Source organism: Balaenoptera ricei, chromosome 20, assembly GCF_028023285.1.
Source record: "Balaenoptera ricei isolate mBalRic1 chromosome 20, mBalRic1.hap2, whole genome shotgun sequence".
Classification (NCBI taxonomy): Eukaryota; Metazoa; Chordata; class Mammalia; order Artiodactyla; family Balaenopteridae; genus Balaenoptera; species Balaenoptera ricei.
The window spans coordinates 51,451,590-51,477,758 of record NC_082658.1 but is presented as its reverse complement, the minus strand read 5'-3'; the positions used below and the strand labels follow the sequence as shown (position 1 = coordinate 51,477,758).

The 26,169-nt window shown below is 36.4% G+C and overlaps 1 protein-coding gene across 1 annotated transcript in view; it reads right to left on the bottom strand.

Annotated features, from left to right (window-relative positions):
- PAFAH1B1 (platelet activating factor acetylhydrolase 1b regulatory subunit 1) overlaps positions 1-26,169 on the bottom strand; it is an 81,376-nt gene that overhangs the window by 5,658 nt on the left and 49,549 nt on the right. The window contains exons 3-9 of the mRNA XM_059907313.1: positions 13,187-13,271; positions 12,802-12,876; positions 11,686-11,892; positions 5,964-6,132; positions 3,732-3,834; positions 2,785-3,013; positions 1,290-1,391 (exon numbers count right to left, since the gene is read on the bottom strand). Coding sequence (XP_059763296.1) covers positions 1,290-1,391; positions 2,785-3,013; positions 3,732-3,834; positions 5,964-6,132; positions 11,686-11,892; positions 12,802-12,876; positions 13,187-13,271 — 970 coding nt within the window. The remainder of the gene's footprint in view (positions 1-1,289; positions 1,392-2,784; positions 3,014-3,731; positions 3,835-5,963; positions 6,133-11,685; positions 11,893-12,801; positions 12,877-13,186; positions 13,272-26,169) is intronic.

The window sequence follows — 26,169 nt, the reverse complement described above, 5'->3', positions numbered from 1 at the left end:
AGCTCAACAGCTGCCCGTGGCTAGTCGCTACCATGCTGGATAGTGCAGACACAGAATATCATCACAGAAAGCTCTACTGGAGAGCTCTAGTCTACAAAAATACACTTGGTAGGTATTATTAGGTATGGTAAAGTGATCTGAGGGTGATTTTTATTTTCTTCTTTTAACTTTTCTGTTTATTTCTCAAATTTTCTAAAATGTAAATAGCTATATTGCTTTTGTAAAAGAACCTCCCTCCCAAAGAGCTAAAAAAGAAAAAGAAAAGAGACAACCAAGGTGACATATCTTTTGCCTTGGTTTACTTTTTTGCCTTTGCCCTTACTTTAAAAAAAAATACTTTGTTATCTGTAAAAGCCACCAATCACTAGAGTTGTAGAAGCTTCAACAAAAATCAAATCACATTTCTTGTGGCCACACCAGAACAAAGCAGAAAAAAGAATCCTCCTTCAGTTGAAAAACAGGAGCCAGAAACCTCCAGGGAAATTAATGGTGACCTGTGTTGTTACAGAAGAGAGCACGTGCTTTCTGATTTTTAAATGTAGATCATGTTTTCTAACAGCAACATAGTATACCTGAACTCAGCTCAGAATACTAAGAGGAGAGTTTAATTTTCTAATCAATTCTTGATGATACTTCCATATGTGTCTATCATATGCTACAGAGAGACAATCACTTCAAGGTATGATTAGCACTTAAAGAATCTCTAAACCAACATGGATACCAAATTAGAAAAACTGCTACTGGATTAATGTCCACAGATCCCCTACTATCATTTATATATCCTCATATAAAATCTAGATGAAATAGGCTCCTAAATGAAATAAGCATTTCCAAGTCATAAAGATAACACCATTAATTTCAGAATGATAAAATAAACCAAATGAACTCCAACATGCAAATATATAGGTAATAATTAAAAGGATTCATATTAAAATTAAATATAATGAAATCGAAAAGCAAACAGCTTCAAAAAAATGAATGAGTCTGTAATATTACTGTTTCCCCTCCGCAGGAGATGTCATATAATTTTTAGAGGTACAGTGGCTAGACTCTCCCTCCTAGCACTGACTGGCTTTGCAGACCCTTTGTATAACATAATATTCTACAGGAATGACCTCCATATCACTGCAACCATGGACTTAACAACAACAAAAAGTCTGTTTATAAAGAAGTTATTTTAAAACCTCAAATAATTCAGATTATTTAATAAGATATCACAAGGCATCTGACCCAAAAAGATATGCACACGGTAAAAATGCGAAAGCAGCAGTAAGATTATGCAAACTTACAAGGGTCATAAGGCACATGCCAGTACTGACGTCCCACATCTTGATAGTCTTGTCTCTGGATCCAGACAGTAAGAATGGTCCAGGCTTGCCACTTTTTTTAGTCTATAGAAAACATATAAAAATTAAGTTTCCCAGGCAAGAAGTTAGGTAAGGACTTTAAATGAAAACTACCTAGCAATGATCTATATTTCTAATTTTGTAAAAACGCACTTTCTGACAAATAAAAATTGTATCTATTCAAGGTATACAACTTCATGTTCTGAGACGTGTATACACTGAAGAATGGTTACTACAATCAAGCTAATTAACGTAACCATCACCTCACATAACTACGTTTTTGTGTGTGTGATGAGAACACTGAAGGTCTACCCTCTTAGCAAATTCCAAGTATACAATACGGTACTGTTAACTATAGTCACCATGCTGTACAACAGATATCCAGGACTTATTCATCTTGTTTTTCTCTACTGAAATACAGAAGTCTTTTGACATACCTAGGTTACACAGGAAGGACCTAGATAATATAAAAATAGAAAATTTCCACTTAGATTAAGATTCAGTTTCTACAACACCAATGGATGGTAAATTTACTGCTCAAGACTTCTGTAATCACGAAAAACTTAAAAACTATTTAATTTATCCTTTATATAAAGTCCAGCCACAATGAATTTGACATATGGTAGATAACCACCACCAGGTGGCAGTAAAAAAAAAAAAATCTGAAAATGCCATCAACCAGCCAACTAGAAAGAGATTACAGTAGAAGCTTCATTTTGAAAAATAACTGGGGGCTGAGGGGATGGGGAATCCTTCATTTATTAAAATGTAATTTTAAAAAACCCACGATAGGAATGTCTCTATAAAAAAGAAATGTGGTCAATTTTGGCTCATACAACTTATTCACAGAATTAATTATTCTGTAATTTTAAGGTATTACAAAGAATGAAATCATGAAGAGCACAAATTAAGAATCATAAAAAAATAATAAAACTCCAGATTCAGCTAGTGTTTCTAATGATCAAGAGTATCAGAGGCCTCCATATGAAATATTCTTCATTTAAAACAAATATTTAAATGCTGAACTGCATTTCACCATAAATTTATACATAAAATAATTCATAATCCAAAATGTTCATTAAGGAACACTATTCTTCTAAAAGATAACTTTAACCTCTCCCATAAGTTTTATTTTTTGCATTGGTATACTCTTATAACAATGACATTTCTGACTAATTTAAATGACCACTTTTACTCTTCAGGAGAACCCCTATCCCAGCACACATCAAGGGTCAGCTGACAGCAACAGTAACCACTGGTTAAAAAATATAAACACATCTATCTGCAAGTTGGAAGAGTAAAGAGTTTCAAGATTCAGAATTCTGGGATGTAGATTTTTAAATGCATTAATGGCATGAAATAGAGAATCAGGAAGGTTATTTAAAGTTCTGAGATAATAGCAACAAAATCATGAAATAACATATAAATCATATAGTACCTCAGATCCTGTTGCTTCAGAGATGCAAGAATAGGAGCTTTCTGGAGCCCAGGAAATGCATTCTACCACATGCTCATGTTCTCGAAGCTCAGCCTTGCATTCCTTTGTTGCTACGACCCACACGCGCACAGTCTGGTCGTTGGAACAGCTGGCTATCAGAGTGCCATCTTGATTTGGCCGCACCATACGTACCCATTCTCTGTGTCCTGTGAATGTCTTCACACAGTAGCTATCAAAATAAGTAATAGTTTGCATCATGAATGGCAATCATTGGGACCCTTCCCAGAAGCAATACAAAACTAGCTATGCACTGGAATGAAGAGAATGACATCATATGCAAGTCAACAGAATACACGTACATTCCTGGTTAATAAAAGATGGGGACAGGCTGGAAAGTCAAACATCAGTTAAAATAAGCTGATGGAAGTATCATATCATTAAGGAGCTAACCAAATCAAAATCCACAAGGTAAAAAATAGAGAGAAATAAAATCTTTTAACTAAGCACACACAGTAAACCTAACAAAAATATTTCTAGCCATGTTGGGGAAAAGGCATGCTCTTACTAATCTGGACAAAACCAGTAGGTTAAGGTTTTATTGTAACAATCATGTAATTCTAAGCACAACCAAATTAAGCCTAATAGGGGCATACCTGCACAAATGTTATTTACATTTTAATTCAACCCACAGTGAGATAACCTAAAAGAAGACCACAGAGAAAATAAGCCATTACACAGAAAATGGCTCTCAAGGATATAGTTTCTTTCATAATTTCTGTTCCTTTGGGTAGACATTTAGAGATTGAAACTTAAGTTTTAAAATATAACTGTCATGGTGATCATTCTGGGTTTCAGCCAAATTTACTGGAACAATCAGAACATAATTTTGGGTTTTTTGTTGAATATTAGCTCTTTAAGCTGACGCCTTTTCAACTAAATCTACTTACCCAGTTTGCACTTCCCACATTTTTATAGTTTTATCCCTTGAGGCGGATACTATATGATCTCCATTGGGCATGATGGCTACTGAAGAAACATTGTGGTCATGGCCTAAAACACAAAACACAGTAACATATTAAGTGATATATCATCAAGAGCAATTAAACCTCAGTTCACCATGAGATTTCATCATGGGATTTCAAATATCACAGCAACTTTAAATACAATGGAGTTTTATATAAATTTGATAAGAAACCTGGATTTACACAAAAAAGTTAAGGGATTAATAATAAAATAATCCACAATGAAACAAGCAGCCAGCTCAATTTATAATTACATTTCAATATGTACAACTGTTTTAAAATCACAGGGAATCAGTACCATCAGCATTTGAATATATTAATACACTGAATGTTTATGAACACTAAAAAAACACAAAATTTTCCATGGTTGTTATTCTAAGATATAAGATAGAAATAAGATTTACAGAGATGAACAGAATGGATAAGAAAAATGGGGATTTGGTTCCATATTTAAAATAGTTGTTAAAAATGATCTTTTTGTTGTTGATATTCGTAGGGGTAAAAAAAATAAAATGCATTATTCACAATGCTAGTTAGCTATCCTTTGCAAAAAAAGCCTCAGAGAATCCTCGTAAGTATCACATTATTTTAAGGAACATATAATGGTTGGAAAGAACTCTTTTAAGTTAGAGCAATAAGATACAGGCTACTTAAAGAAACAAATACAGATTTTACAAAAGGATTCAATAGAACTCCCTTAATCGGTAAGCTTCCCTAATGCACTTAATTTTGGGGAGTGGGGCGGGGGAGCATACCATTCAAATTACACCATCTGTGTAGTCACACAGCTTACTCAAGTGCTAACATCACTGGATAATCATTTAAAAAATTTTTTTATTAACATAGTATGTGCTCCTTATATAAAACCCAAACATTCATATTTCATCATGTTTAAAAAAACAACAAAAATCCTTATTTAGTGAGCACCTCCTATGTACCAGGTACTAAACCAGATGATTTGAGTATACAATCTCATTTTATCCTCACAACAACCCTATGACTTCAATTCTTAATTCAATACTTAAGTATTATTCATCTTATAGATTAGAGCTTAAAATTCCCTAATGCCGTTAAGTAAACAAGTAGGAATCGGAACCCAGATATCTGATTCCAAAGCCCATGCTCTTTGCATAAAGCCAGACTGCTTCCGAAAACAGTCTCCATGACAAGGCCTGGGAAAACAACTTAACAATGAGACTATAGGATATGTGGAATATTAAAAAGTAAGCAAAGGAATATGGGTTCCAGCTTTTACTACATCTACTCTCTCTGACTTCAGTTTCCCAACTGCAAAAAATGAGAAACAACAAGAAAACAACCCCAATAAATTCATTTTCTCTTCTTCTCAAGAACAGATAGATGCCCTAGCAGTTTTTCTCATTCAAAAATATTTGTGAAAACAAATATTTTATAACCACTAAGAGATACTTAAAACCTCATAACAGAAAACAACTCTCAATTACCATGATTATCCATGGACTATCTACATCATATGCTCCTCCACTATAGACAATAAGAATTGAATGTAGGGACCCAGTTGATTGCATGACTGATTTGACCAATAACAGAGTGATGTGAGTAACAACAACAACAAAAAAGAACACAGTCTGTTCCAGAACCATTAAGATTTCTGTGTTTGACTACTGTTAAACTGTAAAATTAAAACCTAGTAAACAGGGCTTCTCAGGTGGCGCAGTGGTTGAGAGTCTGCCTGCCAATGCAGGGGGCATGGGTTCGAGCCCTGGTCTGGGAGGATCCCACATGCCACGGAGCAACTAGGCCCGTGAGCCACAATTACTGAGCCTGTGCGTCTGGAGCCTGTGCTCCGCAACAAGAGAGGCCGCGATAGTGAGAGGCCCACGCATCGCGATGAAGAGCGGCCCCCACTTGCCGCAACTAGAGAAAGCCCTGGCACAGAAACGAAGACCCAACACAGCCATAAATAAATAAATAAAAAAAAAAAAAAAAAAAAAGCTACACAGATACTTGTGTGTCTGTGATGTTGCTTTAAAAAAAAAAACAAAAAAAAAAAAACCTAGTAAAGAGTAAAAAAAAAAAAAGAATGTAGGAAACTTGCACACTGTTAGAAAACATTATCCTTCTCTCTGGAATACCATGTTAGAAACCAATATCAAAATGCTATCCTCTACCCCTTACCATGCATGGTTCTGATGCATTCGAAGCCCTGAAAATCCCATAGTTTAATGGTCATATCCGCAGAACATGAAGCCAGAAGCTTGCCACTATGGTCGAATGAAATATCCTGTACAGAGTCTGTATGCCCCTTAAGAGTTCGTTCAAAATCTCCAGTCTCATAATCCCACACCTGTCAAGTGAACAGAAAATTGGTTAGCATCACACCACTCCTTTCTCAGTTCACATCTGCACTCGGCAGGCCAGTCTGGCACTATATTGACTAACTGAACAAGTAACAAAGGGTAACTCTCTTAGAAACAGCACACCTTCAAGTATAAATTGGACTTTTCTCTATAGAGAAAATCGATTATTAAATAGACCTCTAAAACCACATTTACTAAGCATCTTACCATATATCTAACCATGCTAGTGATTAGGTATATAATGCTACAGGACAGAGTCCCATCCCAGTCTGACAGCAGGCAACAGACATGTTAAAAAGTAAATATAAGTACCGAAAAAAAAACAAAAAAGGGTTTCAGAGGCCTATGACATGAATTTATATGTAGACTATTAGGGGAATGATAAAGGAGTATTCAATTCTACTAGACAAGCAAAGCTCAGACATCTAAGAGGCCAAGGAAAGACTACACAAGATGTAACTATCCTTAAATAGCAGATTTACAGAAGCATATGTCATTATGATATAAAAACACTGAGCCACAGTCACATTCTTAAAGATAATTTTTCTAAAAAAATAAAATAATAAGCTATCAAGAATAATTACTATTAGAAACAGATCTCAAGAACATACTAAACTTCTATCCTGGTGGCCAAATACTAGTCTGAAGTTAAGTCTTTAACCAACACTAATTACATGCTCTAAAATCAAGTGACTGATTTCATTCTTTCCATAGTAAGTTCAAATGTATCTGTGGTAGGGTGTATTTCAACCAATTTAGAGAAACTTAGAACATGTATTTTGAAAATATGGAAACAATCTAAACATCCAATATTAGGGAAATGGCTACACAGATATAAAATTTGCTACTGTAAGGAATTTATGGCATGTATGCAATAACGTTATATAAAAAAAAAAAATTACACACGATTACAACTACGTTAAAAAATGCACATAAGAAAAATAAACTATCCTCTAAAAACATTTCTTTTACAGTAAACTTACGTAGCAGCTTCCCAAAATAAACATATTAAAATGTTACCATCTAAATGTTCAAGTATTTCTACATGGAAGTGATTACTGTATGTTTAGTTTTGTTCATATTTTGTTAGATGTATCTTAAAGTATTCTGGAGTTTTTTGATGCTACTGTGGCATTTTTAAATTTTGATTTTCAATTATTCTAGTTTATAGAAATACAATTACTTTTTATATATTGACCTTGTATCCTGTCATTCTGTTACACTGTCATAATTCCAGCAGGTTTTTGTAGATTCTTTGGGATTTTCTATATAGAAGATCATGTTGTCTGCAAATAAAGGCAAGTTCCATTCTTTCCTTTCCAATCTATATGCCTTTTTTTTAAAAATTTATTTTATTTATTTATTTATTTATTGGCTGTGTTGGGTCTTCGTTTCTGTGCGAGGGCTTTCTCTAGTTGCGGCGAGCGGGGGCCACTCTTCATCGCGGTGCACGGGCCTCTCACCGTCGCGGCATCTCTTGTTGCGGAGCACAGGCTCCAGATGCGCAGGCTCAGTAGTTGTGGCTCACGGGCCTAGTAGCTCCGCGGCATGTGGGATCCTCCCAGACCAGGGCTCGAACCCGTGTCCCCTGCATTGGCAGGCACACTCCCAACCACTGCGCCACCAGGGAAGCCCTATATGCCTTTTATTTCTTCTTCTTTACTGCACTGGCTAGGCACTCTAATACAAAGGTGAATTTAAGTGGTTGAGACTGGTCATCCTGGCCCTGATTCCTGAACTCAGGGGGGAAGCACTGCTTTCCACCATTAAGTATTATGTCCACTCTAGGTTTTCCAGATACCTTTACCTTTTATCAGGCTGAGGAAGCTCCCTTCCCAGCTTGTTGAGAGTTTTTATCATGAATGGATGTTGGAATTTTGTCAAATGCTTTTCCTGAACCTATTATGTTTTTTTTGTTGATATGGTATATCACACTGATTGATTTTCAAATGTGGAACCAATCTTGCATTCTGGAATAAACCCTATTTGCTTATGACATATTAACTGTCCTTTCATGAACTGCTGGATTCAATTTGCTTATAATTTGTTAAGGATTTTGCATTTATGTTCATAAATGGTATTATATCGGTCTATAGTTTTCTTTTTTTTGTAGTATCTTTACTCATTTTGATATCTAGTTGTTTCATTTCAACACCAAGAGTTCAGATGAATACTTTACATACTGAAAATAAATAAGGTGTGACCTTGAAGTTCACTTCCATTTAAGTTAATTTTCTTTCCATGCATTCATTAAAGAACACTGAAGCATTTTCCTCTAAAATAAATATACCCAGAATGTGAACTGTGTCTCTTCATAAATGGTAAGCAAACAGAGCATTTTAGTGTTTATAAATGTCAGGAATTAATGAGAATTTTTTCTTTACTTGATATTTACCTTTTGTATGATTATAAAATAAATGCTCATGATAAAAAATATAATGTACTGATATAAAGGCAATAAAAAATATCCATTATCCTAGCAATGGCATGGTTTTTCCATTTTTTCTATGCTCCTTTTAAAAAAGTATGGTGACCGTGTATACTTCATTATCCTGTTTTCCCTTTGCATCTTATCATAAGGATTTCTCCATGCCATTAAAAACTTATTAGCAAACATTCTTTTAAAAGTAATTCCTAATATTTTCTAAACAAAAGGAAAAACTTTTTCATTATTATAGAAAACATTATAGTGAAAACCTTTGAATAGTGAAAAATATCTGTCCTCATTCTGCAACAGTTAGGTCAGACAGTGATGGTGAAAAAGAATTTTGAGTCAGAAAGTGTAAGCTTTTTAGCCCTTCATATATTCTGCTAAATTGTTCTCCGATAAGACTGTATCAAATGTAATGAGAATGCTTGCTTCATCAAATTCTTATCACCTCTGGGAATTCTCATTTAAAAAGGAAAATATCTTGGCAGATTTGATATATATTTTAACCTGCATTTCTTCTTCTATTAGTAGTGAGGCCAAAGCTCTACTGTCGTTGGTTAGCCACTTTTTCTTCCTCTGAATTGTCTGTTCTCGTCCTGTAGTCCATTCTTCTGTTGAGATGTTACTGTTTTCCACATTTGTTTGAACTCTATATATTAAAGTTGGCAATCCTTAATCTGCTTTATTAGTTGAATGTATTTTTCAGTTTTGTTTGCTGTTCATTTTTCTTAACATTTAAGAACTAATTCTAAATGACAACCAGAAATAATGTTTCAAAAATTTCAATGACGCAATTAAAAAGTCATGAGCTATTCCAAATATCCATCCTCTATCATTTTTCTTAAATTACTGTAGTTCAAATGTTGATAATGTAAATGAATGACTCTAAAAGGAAGGTGTTATATTTACTAGATGCACAAGAGAAATTATATAATAAAATTTTAATTTTGTTATAACATTATCTACAGTTTATTGGGGACTTACCATCTATCCACCAAACACTGTACTGTTATATACATTATGTATACATTACTTCATTTTAAGCAAAAGAATCTTATAGATATTTTTAATCCCCCTTCCAACAAATGAGAAATTTGAGCCTTAAACATATCAAGCACTTTGCCCAAGATAGTCACAGAATTACAGAAGATTCTGTCTCTGTGTGCTCCTTTGAGTTTTTTGGAAGGTAGTTCTGTCACAATCATCATTTAGGAATCCCCTAGCTTTACCATAATTGAAGAATGAAAACCACTGGTAGAAACAGGTTTCTTTTCATTCCACAAAATACCCAACGAAATGAGAAAGACTTATGTATAAAAATGAATAGAACAGTATTACTCAAGATAGTAGATGACTGGAAATAAAAATCCAATGGAAGATTTGTTAATGGTGTTGAGACACTGCTGACAGTGAGTACTCCTTCAGTATTTTAAGCAGTTTCCATGTATTATTTAATCCTCCCCAAAGTCCTGTGACACAGGTACTAATTATCTTCATTTTACAGATGAGAAAAGAGAAGCACAAAAAGTTAATTTGCTCATATCACATAAATCATTAAGTGGGGGGGTCAGGACTTGAACCCAGAGCTTGTGCTCTTGACCATTAACTACTCTATAAAGTCTCCACGTATAAGTAAAAAGATCAGTTTAAAATCATTAAAAATGATGATTCATTAGAAACAAAGAAAAGTATTTCTAAAATAAGTTTAATCAAAGAAGGAAGCAAAACTAAATACAAATGCTTTTCGTATGTGTGCACATTAAAGACTAAACAGAAGGGAGAACTTTTACTAGTTGTTGACACATGTGGTATGGTTATAGATAAAACTTTTAAAACTTCCATTTGTAATATTTTAAAGTTGAACCAATACCTAATTTTAAGATGGCATATTAGCAGTTTTATTTACGCTTTTAGACCACTGCTGCAAAATCAATAGTTAAGACTGAGTTTTCCATCTATTTGATAAGTCTATCTTTACCCCCATGCTTCATGACAGCAGTGCAGTTTTCAGTAGACAAGACCATCATGAAATTAATAAACTAAATACATGTCTACATAATTTGAAAGACAGCAATATATTAGTGTATTAGGCAATCATCTCAGCCTACAGAAATATGTAATGCAAATAGAATTTAAGACTCTCTTCCAATTACTTTGCAGCCCGACCCATGGATCACCAGCCCACAGGATGAAAGTAAGCCACTGATTTAGAAATTAAAGAAACCACAGAAGGAAAACATACAATCATGTTTAAAGAACAGGTTAAGTATATACATTTAAGTCATGCCTGCGTTTTATGCTGACTGCTGCTATGTGATAAATACAATCTTAGCAATCTACTCACATTTTCTTATTTATACCTCTACAAATGAAACTTAAAATCTAGAACTTAATCTGAAATAAGCTTTAGATAGAGAAACCTACTTAAATTTTTAAAACTACATTTTACTTATCTTTCTGTACGTGGTTTATACAACTATCACTGTATTGTGTCTGAATCAAAGGAAATTATAAAAACAACTTCTTTCCTGATTAAAAAATATTAAAATGTATATGCTTATCATGAAAATTTTTAAAAATGAGAGAAATACATAACTTCTAAAATGGAAAGCTGCTACATTTCCACACCCCTAGAGAGAATTACTGTTTAGTTTGGAATCAAAACCATCAAGGAGAGTGCAATTTAAATAAATCCTCTATTGAATTTTTTTGTGGAATATATTCACCCCCAGAATTACTAGTTTTGTAATCCTGTATTTTCATCTATCACCTCTGCTAATAAGTAAGGCACATACTTATACTTTAATTCTTCAAGAACAAAAGTTATTCGAGCACTGGGTGACCTATATTTGTCCAATGTTACATTAGTGACACCCAATTTTCTCAAATTCATCAGTGAACTTACTTGGCAGCTTGTCTCTCAGGAGCTACAGTGAAATTTTATTCGGTCTTTTAAGGTTTAGAATCAATCACACAGTTTCAAAGAGGCCCTCCTGTTACTCTGCGTAGTTCCTCATTTCAAGATCTTTTCATTTCTTTCACTCAATTAACATTAAAGTTGCTTCTAACAAGTACCCTATTGTATGTCTTTCAATTTTGAAAACACTACCTTAATTGTAGCATCCTCTGAAGCAGAGACCATAACACTGAACACAGGATGGAAAATGACTCGAGTGACTGGACTCCTATGACCACTCAATGCATATTTTTCTGGTGGACGGGGAATCCATTCTTTTGGGTCTCTTTTTTGACCAAGAGGTCCACCCGACGTAAACTCTTCTTTTGCTTCATTTAGCTTTGATTCTAATTCCATAACCTTAAGAAGGAACACATAGTTATGTACACATAGATTCTGATAAAAATTGTATATTTTTAAAAACCTGCCTTTATTTTGCATCCATATATGCAGAATAAAATTTCAGTAATTTACAAAGCATTTGTCAGATTTAATTGAAAATGATCTACATTAAATATATCACTAAAATCTTAGTGTGACAAAACTAAAAACTGAGAAAAATTCAATACAATTGTGTCTTAACTCCTTAACTCAAAGAAAAATTTGGAAGGTGCCAGGATACAAATGAGAGGAAGAGTAGGGAACCTATCTTGATCCTTTCTAATTCTGCCACTCTTAGTAAATTCTTTCCAAACCATAGTTTACATTGTACATGCTAATCAGAATATTCATATTAAAAGCTAACATTACTGAGCATCTATGTGCTAGGCACTTTTCTAAGGGCTTTTTATGGATTAACTCATGTTATAACAATATTATTTATTCTAATTTTGCCTACTAAAAGTATAAATTTTAGGACCAGAATATTACCTATTGCCTTCACTTTACAGATAAAAATAAAAGGTCAGAGATGAAAATGACTTGTCTAAGAGCACACTTTAGTGCTCTTTCCCCAGCATCATATTGGCTCCATGTGTTCTTCCCATCTAAGTGCATAAATGGGTTCTTCAGTACCAATTCCTTGAAGTCAGGGTTGTGTTAGATTCAACTCAGCCAGTAGCCCTGGTTGCATAAATTACCATTTACCAGCAATGATCTGTATAGGTCATAATGCATAGAAATAATAATGCATAGAAATGTATTTTTATTTGCCTTTTCAAGGTTAAATATAATTATTAATTAATGTAAAAGAATAATTTATGTTATGTTGATATTTTCAGTTTATATAATACTTTGAATACAACTTAAAAGAAAAAAAGACTTAGTTACCTTCTTTTGTAATCTAATAACAGATGTCCATTTTTTTTCCAAAAGACCAGCATATTTCTTATCTAATTCTTCATTCTAGAGAAAAAAAAAAATGAGAACATTAAAAAAAAAAAAAAAAGGCAAAAATACAATAGTTCAAGCCATACAAACCATTCAATCTCTAGGCCCAAACGTTACGAAAAATATCCTGATTATATAAATAAATAAATAAAAACATCTGATTATACCAAAAAGGGGGGGGGAGGGGGAATACTAGGTTTAGTGCCAAGTAAACCACAATAACAAATGATAAGATTTGTGAATAACTGAGGTGACTGTTAACTACTGATACCTAAGTAAAATCCACTCATATATACTATGAATAACTGTAAAAAGTCAAACATACCATATCTAATTCAGCTTCCTTTTTAAAAACTGAATATGCTTCTTCATAGCCATTTGAACGAAGATAATCTGCTATAGCTCGATTTCTGAAAAAAAAAAACAAATTCAAATGACTCCTAATAAACTCTCATTTCTATTTTGAAGAAAGAATATTTTATTTAAAATCTCATAAATCTTAAGACACTCTTTTAAAAGTATTACCTTCCAAATCATACAAGTATTTCACAAGAAAAGGAACCCCTCCCCAAAAGCCTCTAAAACAGTTAACCCTGTCATAGTACATCCTTAAGATTATAACACTGTTCTTGAGCTTTTAGTTATGTTTCTAACGTGTTGCTTGCCTCACAAGCTGTAAGATCAAGATGTGGCTTATATAATTAGTTATCACTTTGTGACAGTAATGAAATTTAGTTTTGTAGGGAGAATTGTTCTGATAAAATTACAATTAGTAAGTATTTTAGTATTAGAGACAACTTTATAAATTTATTTATTTTTGGCTGCATTGGGTCTTCGTTGTTGCGCACGGGCTTTTCTCTAGTTGCGGCGAGTGGGAGCCACTCTTGGCTGTGGTGCACAGGCTTCTCATTGCAGTGGCTTCTCGTTGCAGAGCACGGGCTCTAGGCGCACAGGCTTCCATAGCTGTGGCACATGGGCTCAGTAGTTGTGGCTCGTGGGCTCTAGAGCACAGGCTCAGTAGCTGTGGCACATGGGCTCAGTTGCTCCACGGCATGTGGGATCTTCCCGGACCAGGGCCCGAACCCATGTCTCCTGCACTGGCAGGCGGATTCCCAATCACTGTGCCACCAGGGAAGTCCCTAGAGACAACTTTAAACCATGAGAGTGGGTGAAAAAAAGGCATAAGCTACAAGCTTAGTATATTATCATAGAATGAGAAATTAATTTAGAATTAGAAAGAACTCAAAGGTTAGAGAAGATGAATTAGCAAATGAATTTCATGCTCTCCTTATATTCTTTGAAGGCAAAAATCAGCTACCTGTCTCCTAAGGCAACCTATTCCAATGTCTCTCAATTTTTTTGAGCCTAAGTCCCACTGTGATAGAAATAGTTGTTTCCTTGGTATTGCCTTTAAAACATTTCAAATTAATTTAAATAATTTAAAAGTTTATACATACACAAGGCTAAACAAACTTTAAATATATAAGTGCACAATAAAGTGTGGTTTCCACCACTGACCCGCAATATTCCATCCCAGAGGCAACCACTTTACCAGTGTTTTGTGTATTCTTTCAGTGATAATCTACCTATAACTACATATCCTTGCATGGTCTTCTAGAGATAATTAATATGTGTTTTTAAAACAAACTGCAGTACACTACAGATAATGTCTTACACACAATGTCACATAAACTCATTTAATTTCAGCAATCATTCTTTATCAGATGTAAATCTGCCTCTTTAAAAAAAATATTGTATTCCATTACAGAGATACATATGCTTTTACTACTACAAACAATGCTGCTAGGACTATCCTTGTATAAATGTCAATGCTACTGCCCACCTAATGCTTTAGGAAATAAAACACTCTAAGCAGTACTGTAGAATTGGTGGGACTAAGTTTTAATTCAATGGCATGTTAAAAACAAAAAATGGAGAAAGATAATATGGAATTCGAGCAAACACTTCATGTTCCAGGTAATTATTAGCTTACCAAAGATTAAAGTACAATAACTAGGGACTTCCCTAGTGGCGCAGTGGTTAACAATCCGCCTGCCAATGCAGGGGAGACGGGTTCAAGCACTGGTCCAGGAAGATCCCACATGCCGCGGAGCAACTAAGCCTGTGTGCCACAACTACTGAGCCTGCGCTCTAGAGCCCGCGTGCTACTACAGAGGCCGCGTGCCACAACTACTGAAGCCCGTGTGCCTAGAGCCCATGCTCCGCAACAAGAGAAGCCACTGCAATGAGAAGCCTGCGCACTGCAACAAAGAGTAGTCCCTGCTCACCGCAACTAGAGAAAGCCAGTGCACAGCAACAAAGACCCAATGGAGCCAAAACCAAATAAATAAAGATAAATAAATTTATTTTTTAAAAAAAGTACAATAACTAGTGGAGGGGCCTAATCCCCCAAGTGATGGTATTTGGAAGTGGGGCCTATGTGAGGAGGTCACAAATGGGGTTAATGTCCTTATGGAGAGAATAGGAACCAGGAAGTGAGCCCTCACCAGACACCGAATCTGCCAGTTCCTTGGTCTTGGACTTCCTAGCCTCTAAACTGTGAGAAATAAATCTTTGTTGTTTATAAGCCACCCAGTTTATGATATTTTGTTAGAGCAGTCTAAGAAGAGACTAAGACAAAAAAAAAAAATACATTTTTTAGGACATTTTGATAGCTGTTGTCAAACTGCTCCCCAGAGTTGTAACCAGTTTATACTCCTACCAGCAGTTGCGAATGTCATCCCTTTACCACCTTTACTTTTCAGACATTTGGGTTAGCATTTACTGACTTAAAACAAACAGTTGATGCCCTTTGATTCTGCTTATATAGCTTTTATGAAAGTGTAGATGTTAAATTTTTAAGATTCTGCAAGATTTCCAAATTCTATGTAGCCTAACCCAACATCTATATTTTTAAAAAGATGCTGTGTGGTAAAAGCAATTAGAAAGATATAGGTAATTCCAAATGTGCATAAAACAGGACCTCAAAAGAGTTGTATGTTACATTTATACTTTTTATAAAATGTTAAATCTAATTTAAAAAACAATATTCACTGTCTCTTTTGATCCTAAAACCATCCTGTAGAAAAGTTTATTACCCCTATACTATAAAACTGACAGACTGATTTATCCAAGGTCACAAAACTAAGATGAAATGAAATAATTTAGGATAATAATTCCAATCAACATTCATTAGGTAGGTGGGGAAGAAACTGGCTAAGTAGGTGGAATGCAAAACCTTCTTCCTTTAACTAGAGTTGTTCCATTTTCATATACTTCCATATATTGTATTTCTTCATAAGTGTTTTAAAAGTGGATCTATACTGCAATTAAAAAAGCCTGACACTCAAAATTTTTTTATTGAAGTAGAGCTGGTTTACAATGCTGTGCCAATCTCTGCCGTACAACAAAGTGACTCAGTTATACACATATACACATATATATATACATTCTTTTCTTAAATATTCTTTTCCATTATGGTTTATCCCAGGAGATTGGATATAGTTCCCTGTGCTATATAGTAGAACCTTGTTGTTTATCCTTTCTATTTTTAAAAAATTTCTTTCTTTCTTTATTTTCTGGCTGTGTTGGGTTTTCGTTGCTGCAGTGAGTGGGGGCTACTCTTCGTTGTGGTGCAAGGGCTTCTCACTGCGGTGGCTTCTCTTGTTGCGGAGCATGGGCTCTAGGCATGCGGGCTTCAGTAGTTGTGGCACACAGGCTCAGTAGTTGTGGCTCACAGGCTCTAGAGCGCAGGCTTAGTAGCTGTGGCGCACGGGCTTAGTTGCTCCGCAGCATGTGGGATCTTCCCAGACCAGGGCTCGAACCCATGTCCCCTGCACTGGCAGACAGATTCTTAACCACTGAGCCACCAGGGAAGTCCTGTTTATCCGTTCTAAACATAATAGTTTGCATCTACCAACCCCAGACTCCCAATCCATCCCTCTCCCTCCCCACTGTGGCAACTACAAGCTTGATCTCTATGTCTGTGAGTCTGTTTCTGTTTTGTAGATAGGTTCATTTGTGCCATATTTTAGATTCCACATGTAAGTGATATCATATGGTATTTGTATTTCTCTTTCTGACTTATTTCACTTAGTTTGATAATCTCTAGTTGCATCCATGTTGCTGCAAATGGCATTATTTCGTTCTTTTTTACTGATGAGTAGTATTCCACTGTATATATGTATATCTTCTTTATCCATTCATCTGTTGATGGATATTTAGGTTGTTTCCATGTTTTGGCTTTTGTGAATAGTGCTGCTATGAACATAGGGGTGCATGTATCTTTTTGAATTATAGTTTTGTCCAGGTATATGCCCAAGAGTAGGATTGCTGGATCATATGGTAATTCTATTTTTAGTTTTTTAAGGAACCTCCATACTGTTTTCCATAGTGGCTGCACCATCTTACATTCCCACCAACAGTGTAGGAAGGTCCCCTTTTCGCCACACCCTCTCCAGCATTTGTTATTTGCAGAGCTTTTTTTTAAGAAATTCACATTCTTTTATTTATTTATTTATTTTTGGCTGTGTTGAGTCTTCGTTTCTGTGCGAGGGCTTTCTCTAGTTGCGGCAAGTGGGGACCACTCTTCATCGCGGTGCGCGGGCCTCTCACCATCGCGGCCTCTCTTGTTGCGGAGCACAGGCTCCAGACGCGCAGGCTCAGTAATTGTGGCTCACGGGCCCAGTTGCTCCGTGACATGTGGGATCTTCCTAGACCAGGGCTGGAACCCGTGTCCCCTGCATTGGCAGGCAGATTCTCAACCGCTGCGCCACCAGGGAAGCCCTGCAGAGCTTTTAATGATGGGCATTCTGACCAGCCTACACACAAATTCTTGAAACCAAGAATGACTCATACTTTTAACCACTGAGCTTTTGTTTTGGTAACTGACTAGATCTGGGAGATGGGAGAAAATAGTTGATTTACAAGTTTCTGGTAGATGGTAATAACATGTACTTGGACAGGAAACAGGAGAAGAGGAGGAAGGAAAAAAGGGGGGGGGCAAGAATATAATCAGTTCAGTTTTAAACCTTTTGACTTGAAGTAGCTATAAAATATTTAAGTAAAGATATATGATATAGGAGGTAACTGAATATACAGGTCAGAAGCTTTAAAGATCGATCTGACGTAAGGAAAGGATTTAGGAAAATTAGTAAACAGGAAGTAGTGATTCAAACCATGTAAGTGGTGAAAGACACTTTGGATGAAGGTATATAATGGGAAGAAAAAAGGAGACTAGAAAGTAAATGATGGAACCTTGACAGATACCAATAATTAAGAAGCCATTAGGGAGTGAAGAAGCCTAGTATGAGAATTAAGAGATGCCAGCAAGCCAATGGAGAAGGGAGTTTCAAAGAAATGGAAATGGCTAACAATGACAAAGATCTGAGAGAGGTCAAGTAAAGTCTAAAAAGTGTCCAAACAATCTGGCTACCAAGAGGTCCCTGCTGACTTTAGCAAGTGCAGTTCCAGAACTTAAAAGTAGCCTCAGTATTCCACTCCACAGTAAGGCTTCAAACGAGCACTGTAAAATACTGGAGTTGGGGAGGAGCAGTGAGATTCGAGAGTATCAGGGATGCATTCTCTTTCTATCTAATGAAGGTTAAATGTTAACAGTATTACTTGTTAAGAGTTTAGAAAAAGAGCTATTACATAGCATTAAAATATCATAATACTGACCTACCAAAGAGCGAGGGATATATACAAAAATATGGCAAATAAATTAAAACTGAAGTTTAAGCGAGTATGATACCATTAGGGGTAGTACAACATACTGATGATGTACAAAGTCTACAACCCAGTCCCAGAATAGTCTAGTCAATTTTATTTCCGCATCAAATACAATTTAGTCAGACCTCTTAGTCACACTTCTAACCACAATGTCAGGTGAGTGGTGTTCACAGAGTCAGAAAACTTAAGTCAGGTTCCCATGGCCAGATAACTTTGGCACTACTGCCCCTGTTACCTCATCACTCAATATCTAAGCTATCTGATCCAGAGAATGTGGAACCTCTAACTTAGGCAAGGTGTACCACCATCACTTAAAGTAAGAATAAATAAGACTGAAGAATCTCTTGGTTCTAACAGCCTAAAAGGTGCTTCTAGAGTTTGCTACTAATTTCAATTGTTGACCTAGAGTTGATTTTCATCAGTTTTATTAGGATGGAAGATTTATCCCCTTGGAAACAAGTGGACATCAAAGCACAAGTTTATAATAATCTCTCAAAGAAACTTCATACACATGAGTTAAATAAATCTACTAAGCCTTAGGAGATGAAGAAAAACAACTATCACTAGAATCAAAGAAAAATTCATGCAGAAGTGCAACAGGTCATTCTGAGTAGAACCAAAACCAGTAACCCCATGCAGAATCAGAGAAAATGGTTAAAATCAAAAGAACGAACTGAGATGAAGGACTTTTATGTATGAACAAACAGAATTGGTTAGACAGAGTTTAGGCTTACATATGGATTAGTACCACATTGGACATATTCTACTGCTGTCCTCCGAAACGATTACAATAACAAATGAGATTTTGTTTGTTTTTCTAAACTATTTCAAGTTTATTAAAATGCAAGGATTATATTCTAAGCATTTTAGCTGACTTCTTACACTCTCTTCATTGTTCTTATATCCCTAGGATAATTTTTGTAGCTGTGGTATCAGTCATAACATAATATGACTACTACCATAGTAGTACATACAACATAACACTACCAATCCATACACACCCTCACACTCTTATAAAGGGAGATAAGAGTTTCAAAAGTTTTTCTAAATGCTATGAACTGCTAGTTAAACAAAAACAACTCTAAAAAGATTGGATAGCACCAACAATAAAAGCAGAATACTTCAGGGTCCCCTGCATCTCTTACGAATATAAATTGAAGCAGAGGGAATTACAGAGCATGCGTTACAGGAGACTGAGATGGAAGCTGTTTTTCACAGGTAAAGAAACTGAGGCTCACACAGCTTAACTGATTTTTTTGGCTAATAAATGGTGAAGCTGAGAATCAAAAATTCAGCCTTTTGAAACCAAAATGACAATAACAGTATTTCTTCAAATTGTGTACTCTAGCATTCTAAGGTTGAATAAAAATGTTCTAGGAATTCTATAAATAGTTAAATTTTATTGTTTATATGAGGAGAAACAAGGTTACGTCAGTAGCTGACAAACAGATGTTTTCTTACCAGGCCCATCAGAAAAGATACACTGATCTCACATATTCAAGAATGAGGAAAGCAATGGAGTTAATGTGCACTGTTCTGAAAGTCTGCAGTGGCCCAATGACTGTGGGATGTCTGCAGGGTTAGGAGGGCACACCACTAAGATAATGAGAAGACCCAGCAGGATCAAGCATACAAGTTCACACCCCCAGAGGTACATCATCATCATCAGCCCTGTTCCAGAAGACAACCGTCACAACACCCCAGGCTATGCCATTTTAGACAAACACCAAGATGAACTACATAGTCCTGGGGAAGATGTGAATAAAGTTCATTTCAAGTGCAGAGACACTACTGCAGGTCATTCCATAAGCTGCTGCCATAGGACATTAACCAAGTCTTAGACAGGTAGGTAACATGACTTCTTAAATATGCTACAGCCACCCACTGAATCTCTGGGGAAAGGGGAGCACTGATATGATGAGTTCCTGGCCATAGGTCTTACACCTCTCCAACCTTATGGGCCCTGACAAAGGGTTACAATGATCATCCTTCATCATCACACTTGATACTTACTCCAAAAGGGTAGTCCAGGATTCAACTACTACCAGTCTTGGGACAAGTATAAGCACAGCAAGAGGTTAAAATGAGACCTTATTCTGGCAGTGATGAAGTAAAGGAAAATAAAATTTGGGTGAGCCAGGGTTAGTGGACCTTTATCTTCATCATTAAGCAAAAGAATATGCGCCTGGTATACTAGCCTGTCAGTTACCATTTCTCTTCAGCAGGGATCTGGGTCTGAGGTAACAGCCACCCCTCACTCTCCATACCACAGCAGCAATAAAATGGTATATAAGTATACCATGTTGGATTTCTTTTAAAAAGGCAAAACCAAAAACATGAACACACAAAAAAGCATTATTACTTTTCATTCTCATATTTAGACGAAATTTTTTGAGTAATGGAACGACAAAGCAGAAGGCACCACTGAACAGTTCAGTTTTGATCCTCCCCCTTGTTTATGCCTTCTTCTTTACTCTTTTAATCTGTTAAGAAAAGTAACCTTACAATAACGTAAATGAAGGTGTGATTATGACATCACTTCACACTAACTGGGCCAGCCTCCCAATTATGTTGTTTCAAATTAGTGATACACATGTGTATTACTGACTGACATTAAAAAGAAGTTGCGGGCTTCCCTGGTGGCGCAGTGGTTGAGAATCCGCCTACCCATGCAGGGGACACGGGTTCGATCCCTGGTCCGGGAAGATCCCACATGCCGCGAAGCAACTAAGCCCGTGCGCCACAACTACTGAGCCTGTGCTCTAGAGCCCGTGAGCCACAACTACTGAGCCCACGTGCTGCAACTACTGAAGCCTGCGTGCCTAGAGCCCACGCTCCGCAACAAGAGAAGCCACCGCAATGAGAAGCCCCCGCTCGCCGCAACTAGAGAAAGCCCACGCGCAGCAACGAACACCCAACACAGCCAAAAATAAATAAAATAAATAAATTTATTTAAAAAAAAAAAAAAGAAGAAGTTGCATGGCCTAGTATAAAAGTAAGAGGTCAGCAACGTCTCCACGGGGGGGATATTTTGCCTCAGTTCGATATAACTCGCAACTTTAAAAACATTTTCTGCCTTTTCCTCTAACTTTAAAGTCTATAGTAATTGTAGATATTTATTTTATTTAACTGTGAGATCCATTTAGATCCATTCCTGTAAAAAATTATTTTGCATACTTAAGAAACCCGTATGGAAAAGTCGGGCTGTACGATAAGAATAGCCAATATAACTGTCATGTGTTGAAAAGTTTGAAACGTTTACATTTTTAAATGTAAAGCAAAATTTCACTATAAAACAAGGGAGGAAAGAAAAAAAGGGAATGCGGGAAGAGATAAGTGTCTGTTATATTCCCAGCTTCATACTAGGCAATATAAAAGAGGATTAGGTTGTGGTTCCTTGCCTTCCAGGGACTTATAAATTTATTGGAGGAGCAAAACCAAAGTTACCAAAGGGTGTGAAAACTAATTCAAAAAAGAGACAAATGAGACTGAATAGAAGAATCTTTTTGTAAAGGCAAGATATGAGTTGGGCCTTAAAGGAAAAAGAAACAGTAAGCATTATAGGCAGGGGACTGAGGAGGAGAAAGGGAATGAGAATGGTACATGATGAAGATCTCAATGTATATCTGACCAAATTCTTCAACATTCTTTTTTTTTTTTTTTAATTTTTATTTATTTTTTTATATTTCTGGCTGTGTTGGGTCTTCGTTTCTGTGCGAGGGCTTTCTCTAGTTGGGGCGAGCGGGGGCCACTCTTCATCGCGGTGCGCGGGCCTCTCACTATTGTGGCCTCTCTTGTTCCGGAGCACAGGCTCCAGATGCGCAGGCTCAGTAATTTTGGCTCACGGGCCTAGTTGCTCCGCGGCATGTGGGATCTTCCCAGACCAGGGCTTGAACCCGTGTCTCCTGCACTGGCAGGCAGATTCTCAACCACTGTGCCACCAGGGAAGCCCCTTCAACATTCTTGATTTTAAAACAGTCCTTAAAAATGGAAAGGTCTTCATTAACATTAAAAAAGATCTCTTATTCTTTCGACAAAATTCAACACCCATTTATGTTAAAAACCCTCCAGAAAGTAGGCATAGAGAGAACTTACCTCAACATAATAAAGGCCATATATGACAAACCCACAGCCAACATCGTTCTCAATGGTGAAAAACTGAAACCATTTCCACTAAGATCAGGAACAAGACAAGGTTGCCCACTCTTACCACTATTACTCAACATAGTTTTAAAAGTTTTAGCCACAGCAATTAGAGAAGAAAAAGAAATAAAAGGAATCCAAATCAGAAAAGAAGAAGTAAAGCTGTCACTGTTTACAGATGACATGATACTATACACAGAGAATCCTAAAGATGCTACCAGAAAACTAGTAGAGCTAATCAATGAATTTGGTAAAGTAGCAGGATACAAAATTAATGCACTGAAATCTCTTGCATTCCTATACACTAAAGATGAAAAATCTGAAAGAGAAATTAAGGAAACACTCCCATTTACCACTGCAACAAAAAGAATAAAATACCTAGGAATAAACCTACCTAAGGAGACAAAAGACCTGTATGCAGAAAACTGTAAGACACTGATGAAACAAATTAAAGATGATACAAACAGATGGAGAGATATACCATGTTCTTAGATTGGAAGAATCAACATTGTAAAAGTGACTATACTACCCAAAGCAATCTACAGATTCAATGCAATCCCTATCAAACTACCAATGGCATTTTTCACAGAACTAGAACAAAAAATTTCACAATTTGTATGAAAACACAAAAGACCCCGAATAGCCAAAGCAATCTTGAGAAAGAAAAACGGAGCTGGAGGAATCAGGCTCCCGGACTTCAGACACTACTACAAAGCTACAGTAATCAAAACAGTATGGTACTGGCACAAAAACGGAAATATAGATCAATGGAACAGGATAGAAAGCCCAGAGATAAACCCATGCACATATGGTCACCTTTTCTTTGATAAAGGAAGCAAGAATATATAATGGAGAAAATACAGCCTCTTCTACAAATGGTGCTGGGAAAACTGGACAGCTACATGTGAAAAAATGAAATTAGAACACTGCCTAACACCATACACAAAAATAAACTCAAAATGGATTAAATCACAGCAAGATTCTTTTTGACCCAGCTCCTAGAGAAACAGAAATAAGAACACAAATAAACAAATGGGACCTAATGAAACTTAAAAGCTTTTGCACAGCAAAGGAAACCATAAACAAGACCAAAAGACAACCATCAGAATGGGAGAAAATATTTGCAAGTGAAGCAACTGACAAAGGATTAATCTCCAAGATTTACAAGCAGCTCATGCAGCTCAATAACAAAAAAACAAACAACCCAATCCAAAAATGGGCAGAAGACCTAAACAGACATTTCTCCAAAGAAGATATACAGATTGCCAACAGACACATGAAAGAATGCTCAACATCATTAATCATTAGAGAAATGCAAATCAAAACTACAATGAGATATCATCTCACACCGGTCAGAATGGCCATCATCAAAAAATCTAGAAACAGTAAATGCTGGAGAGGGTGTGGAGGAAAGGGAACCCTCTTGCACTGTTGGTGGGAATGTAAATTGATACAGCCACTATGGAGAACAGTATGGAGGTTCCTTAAAAAACTACAAATAGAACTACCATACAACCCAGCAATCCCACTACTGGGCATATACCCTGAGAAAACCATAGTTCAAAAAGAGTCATGTACCAAAATGTTCATTGCAGCTCTATTTACAATAGCCAGGACATGGAAGCAACCTAAGTGTCCATCATCAGATGAATGGATAAAGAAGATGTGGCACATATATACAATGGAATATTACTCAGCCATAAAAAGAAATGAAATGGAGGTATTTGTAATGAGGTGGATGGAGTTAGAGTCTGTCATACAGAGTGAAGTAAGTCAGAAAGAGAAAAACAAATACAGTATGCTAACACATATATATGGAATCTAAGGAAAAATAAAAAAAGGCCATGAAGAACCTAGTGGCAAGACAGGAATAAAGACACAGACCTACTAGAGAATGGACTTCAGGATATGGGGAGGGGGAGGGGTGAGATACGACAGGGTGAGAGAGTGTCATGGACATATATACACTACCAAATGTAAAATAGATAGCTGGTGGGAAGCAGCCGCATAGCACAGGGAGATCAGCTCGGTGCTTTGTGACCACCTAGAGGGGTGAGATGGGGAGGGTGAGAGGGAGGGAGACGCAAGAGGGAAGAGATATGGGAACATATGTATATGTATAACTGATTCACTTTGTTATAAAGCAGAAACTAACACACCATTGTAAAGCAATTATACTTCAATAAAGATGTTTAAAAAAAAAATGGATTAAAGACCTCAACGTAAGGCCAGACACTATAAAACTCTTAGAGGAAAACATAGGCAGAACACTCTACGACGTAAATCACAGCAAGATCCTTTTTGACCCACCTCTTAGAGAAATGGAAATAAAAATAAAAATAAACAAATGGGACCTAATGAAACTTAAAAGCTTTTGCACAGCAAAGGAAACCATAAACAAGATGAAAAGACAACGCTCAGAATGGGAGAAAATATTTGCAAATGAAGCAACTGACAAAGGATTAATTAATCTCCAAAATTTACAAGCAGCTCATGCAGCTCCATATCAAAAAAAACAAACAACCCAATCCAAAAATGGGCAGAAGACCTAAATAGACATTTCTCCAAAGAAGATATACAGACTGCCAACAAACACATGAAAGAATGCTCAACATCACTAATCGTTAGAGAAATGCAAATCAAAACTACAAAAACCTCACACCAGTCAGAATGGCCATCATGAAAAAATCTACAAACAATAAATGCTGGAGAGGGTGTGGAGAAAAGGGAACCCTCTTGCACTGTTGGTGGGAATGTAAATTGATACAGCCACTATGGAGAACAGTATGGAGGTTCCTTAAAAAACTAAAAATAGAAGTACCATATGACCCAGCAGTCCCACTACTGGGCATATACCCTGAGAAAACCATAATTCAAAAAGAGTCATGTACCACAATGTTCACTGCAGCTCTATTTACAATAGCCAGGACATGGAAGCAACCTAAGCAACCATCGACAGATGAATGGATAAAGAAGATGTGGCACATATATACAATGGAATATTACTCAGCCATAAAAAGAAACAAAATTGAGTTATTTGTAGTGAGGTGGATGGACCTAGAGTTTGTCATACAGAGTGAAGTAAGTCAGAAAGAGAAAAACAAGTACCGTATGCTAACACATATATATGGAATCTAAAAAAAAAAAAAGGTTATGAAGAACCTAGGGGCAGGACAGGAATAAAGACGCAGATGTAGAGAATGGACTTGAGGACATAGGGAGGGGGAAGGGTAAGCTGGGATGAAGTGAGAGAGTGGCATGGACTTGTATATACTACCAAATGTAAAATAGCTAGCTACTGGGAAGTAGCTGCATAGCACAGGGAGATCAGCTCGGTGCTTTGTGACCACCTAGAGGGGTGGGATAGGGAGGGTGGGAGGGAGGGAGACGCAAGAGGGAGGAGTTATGGGGATATATGTATATGCATAGCTGATT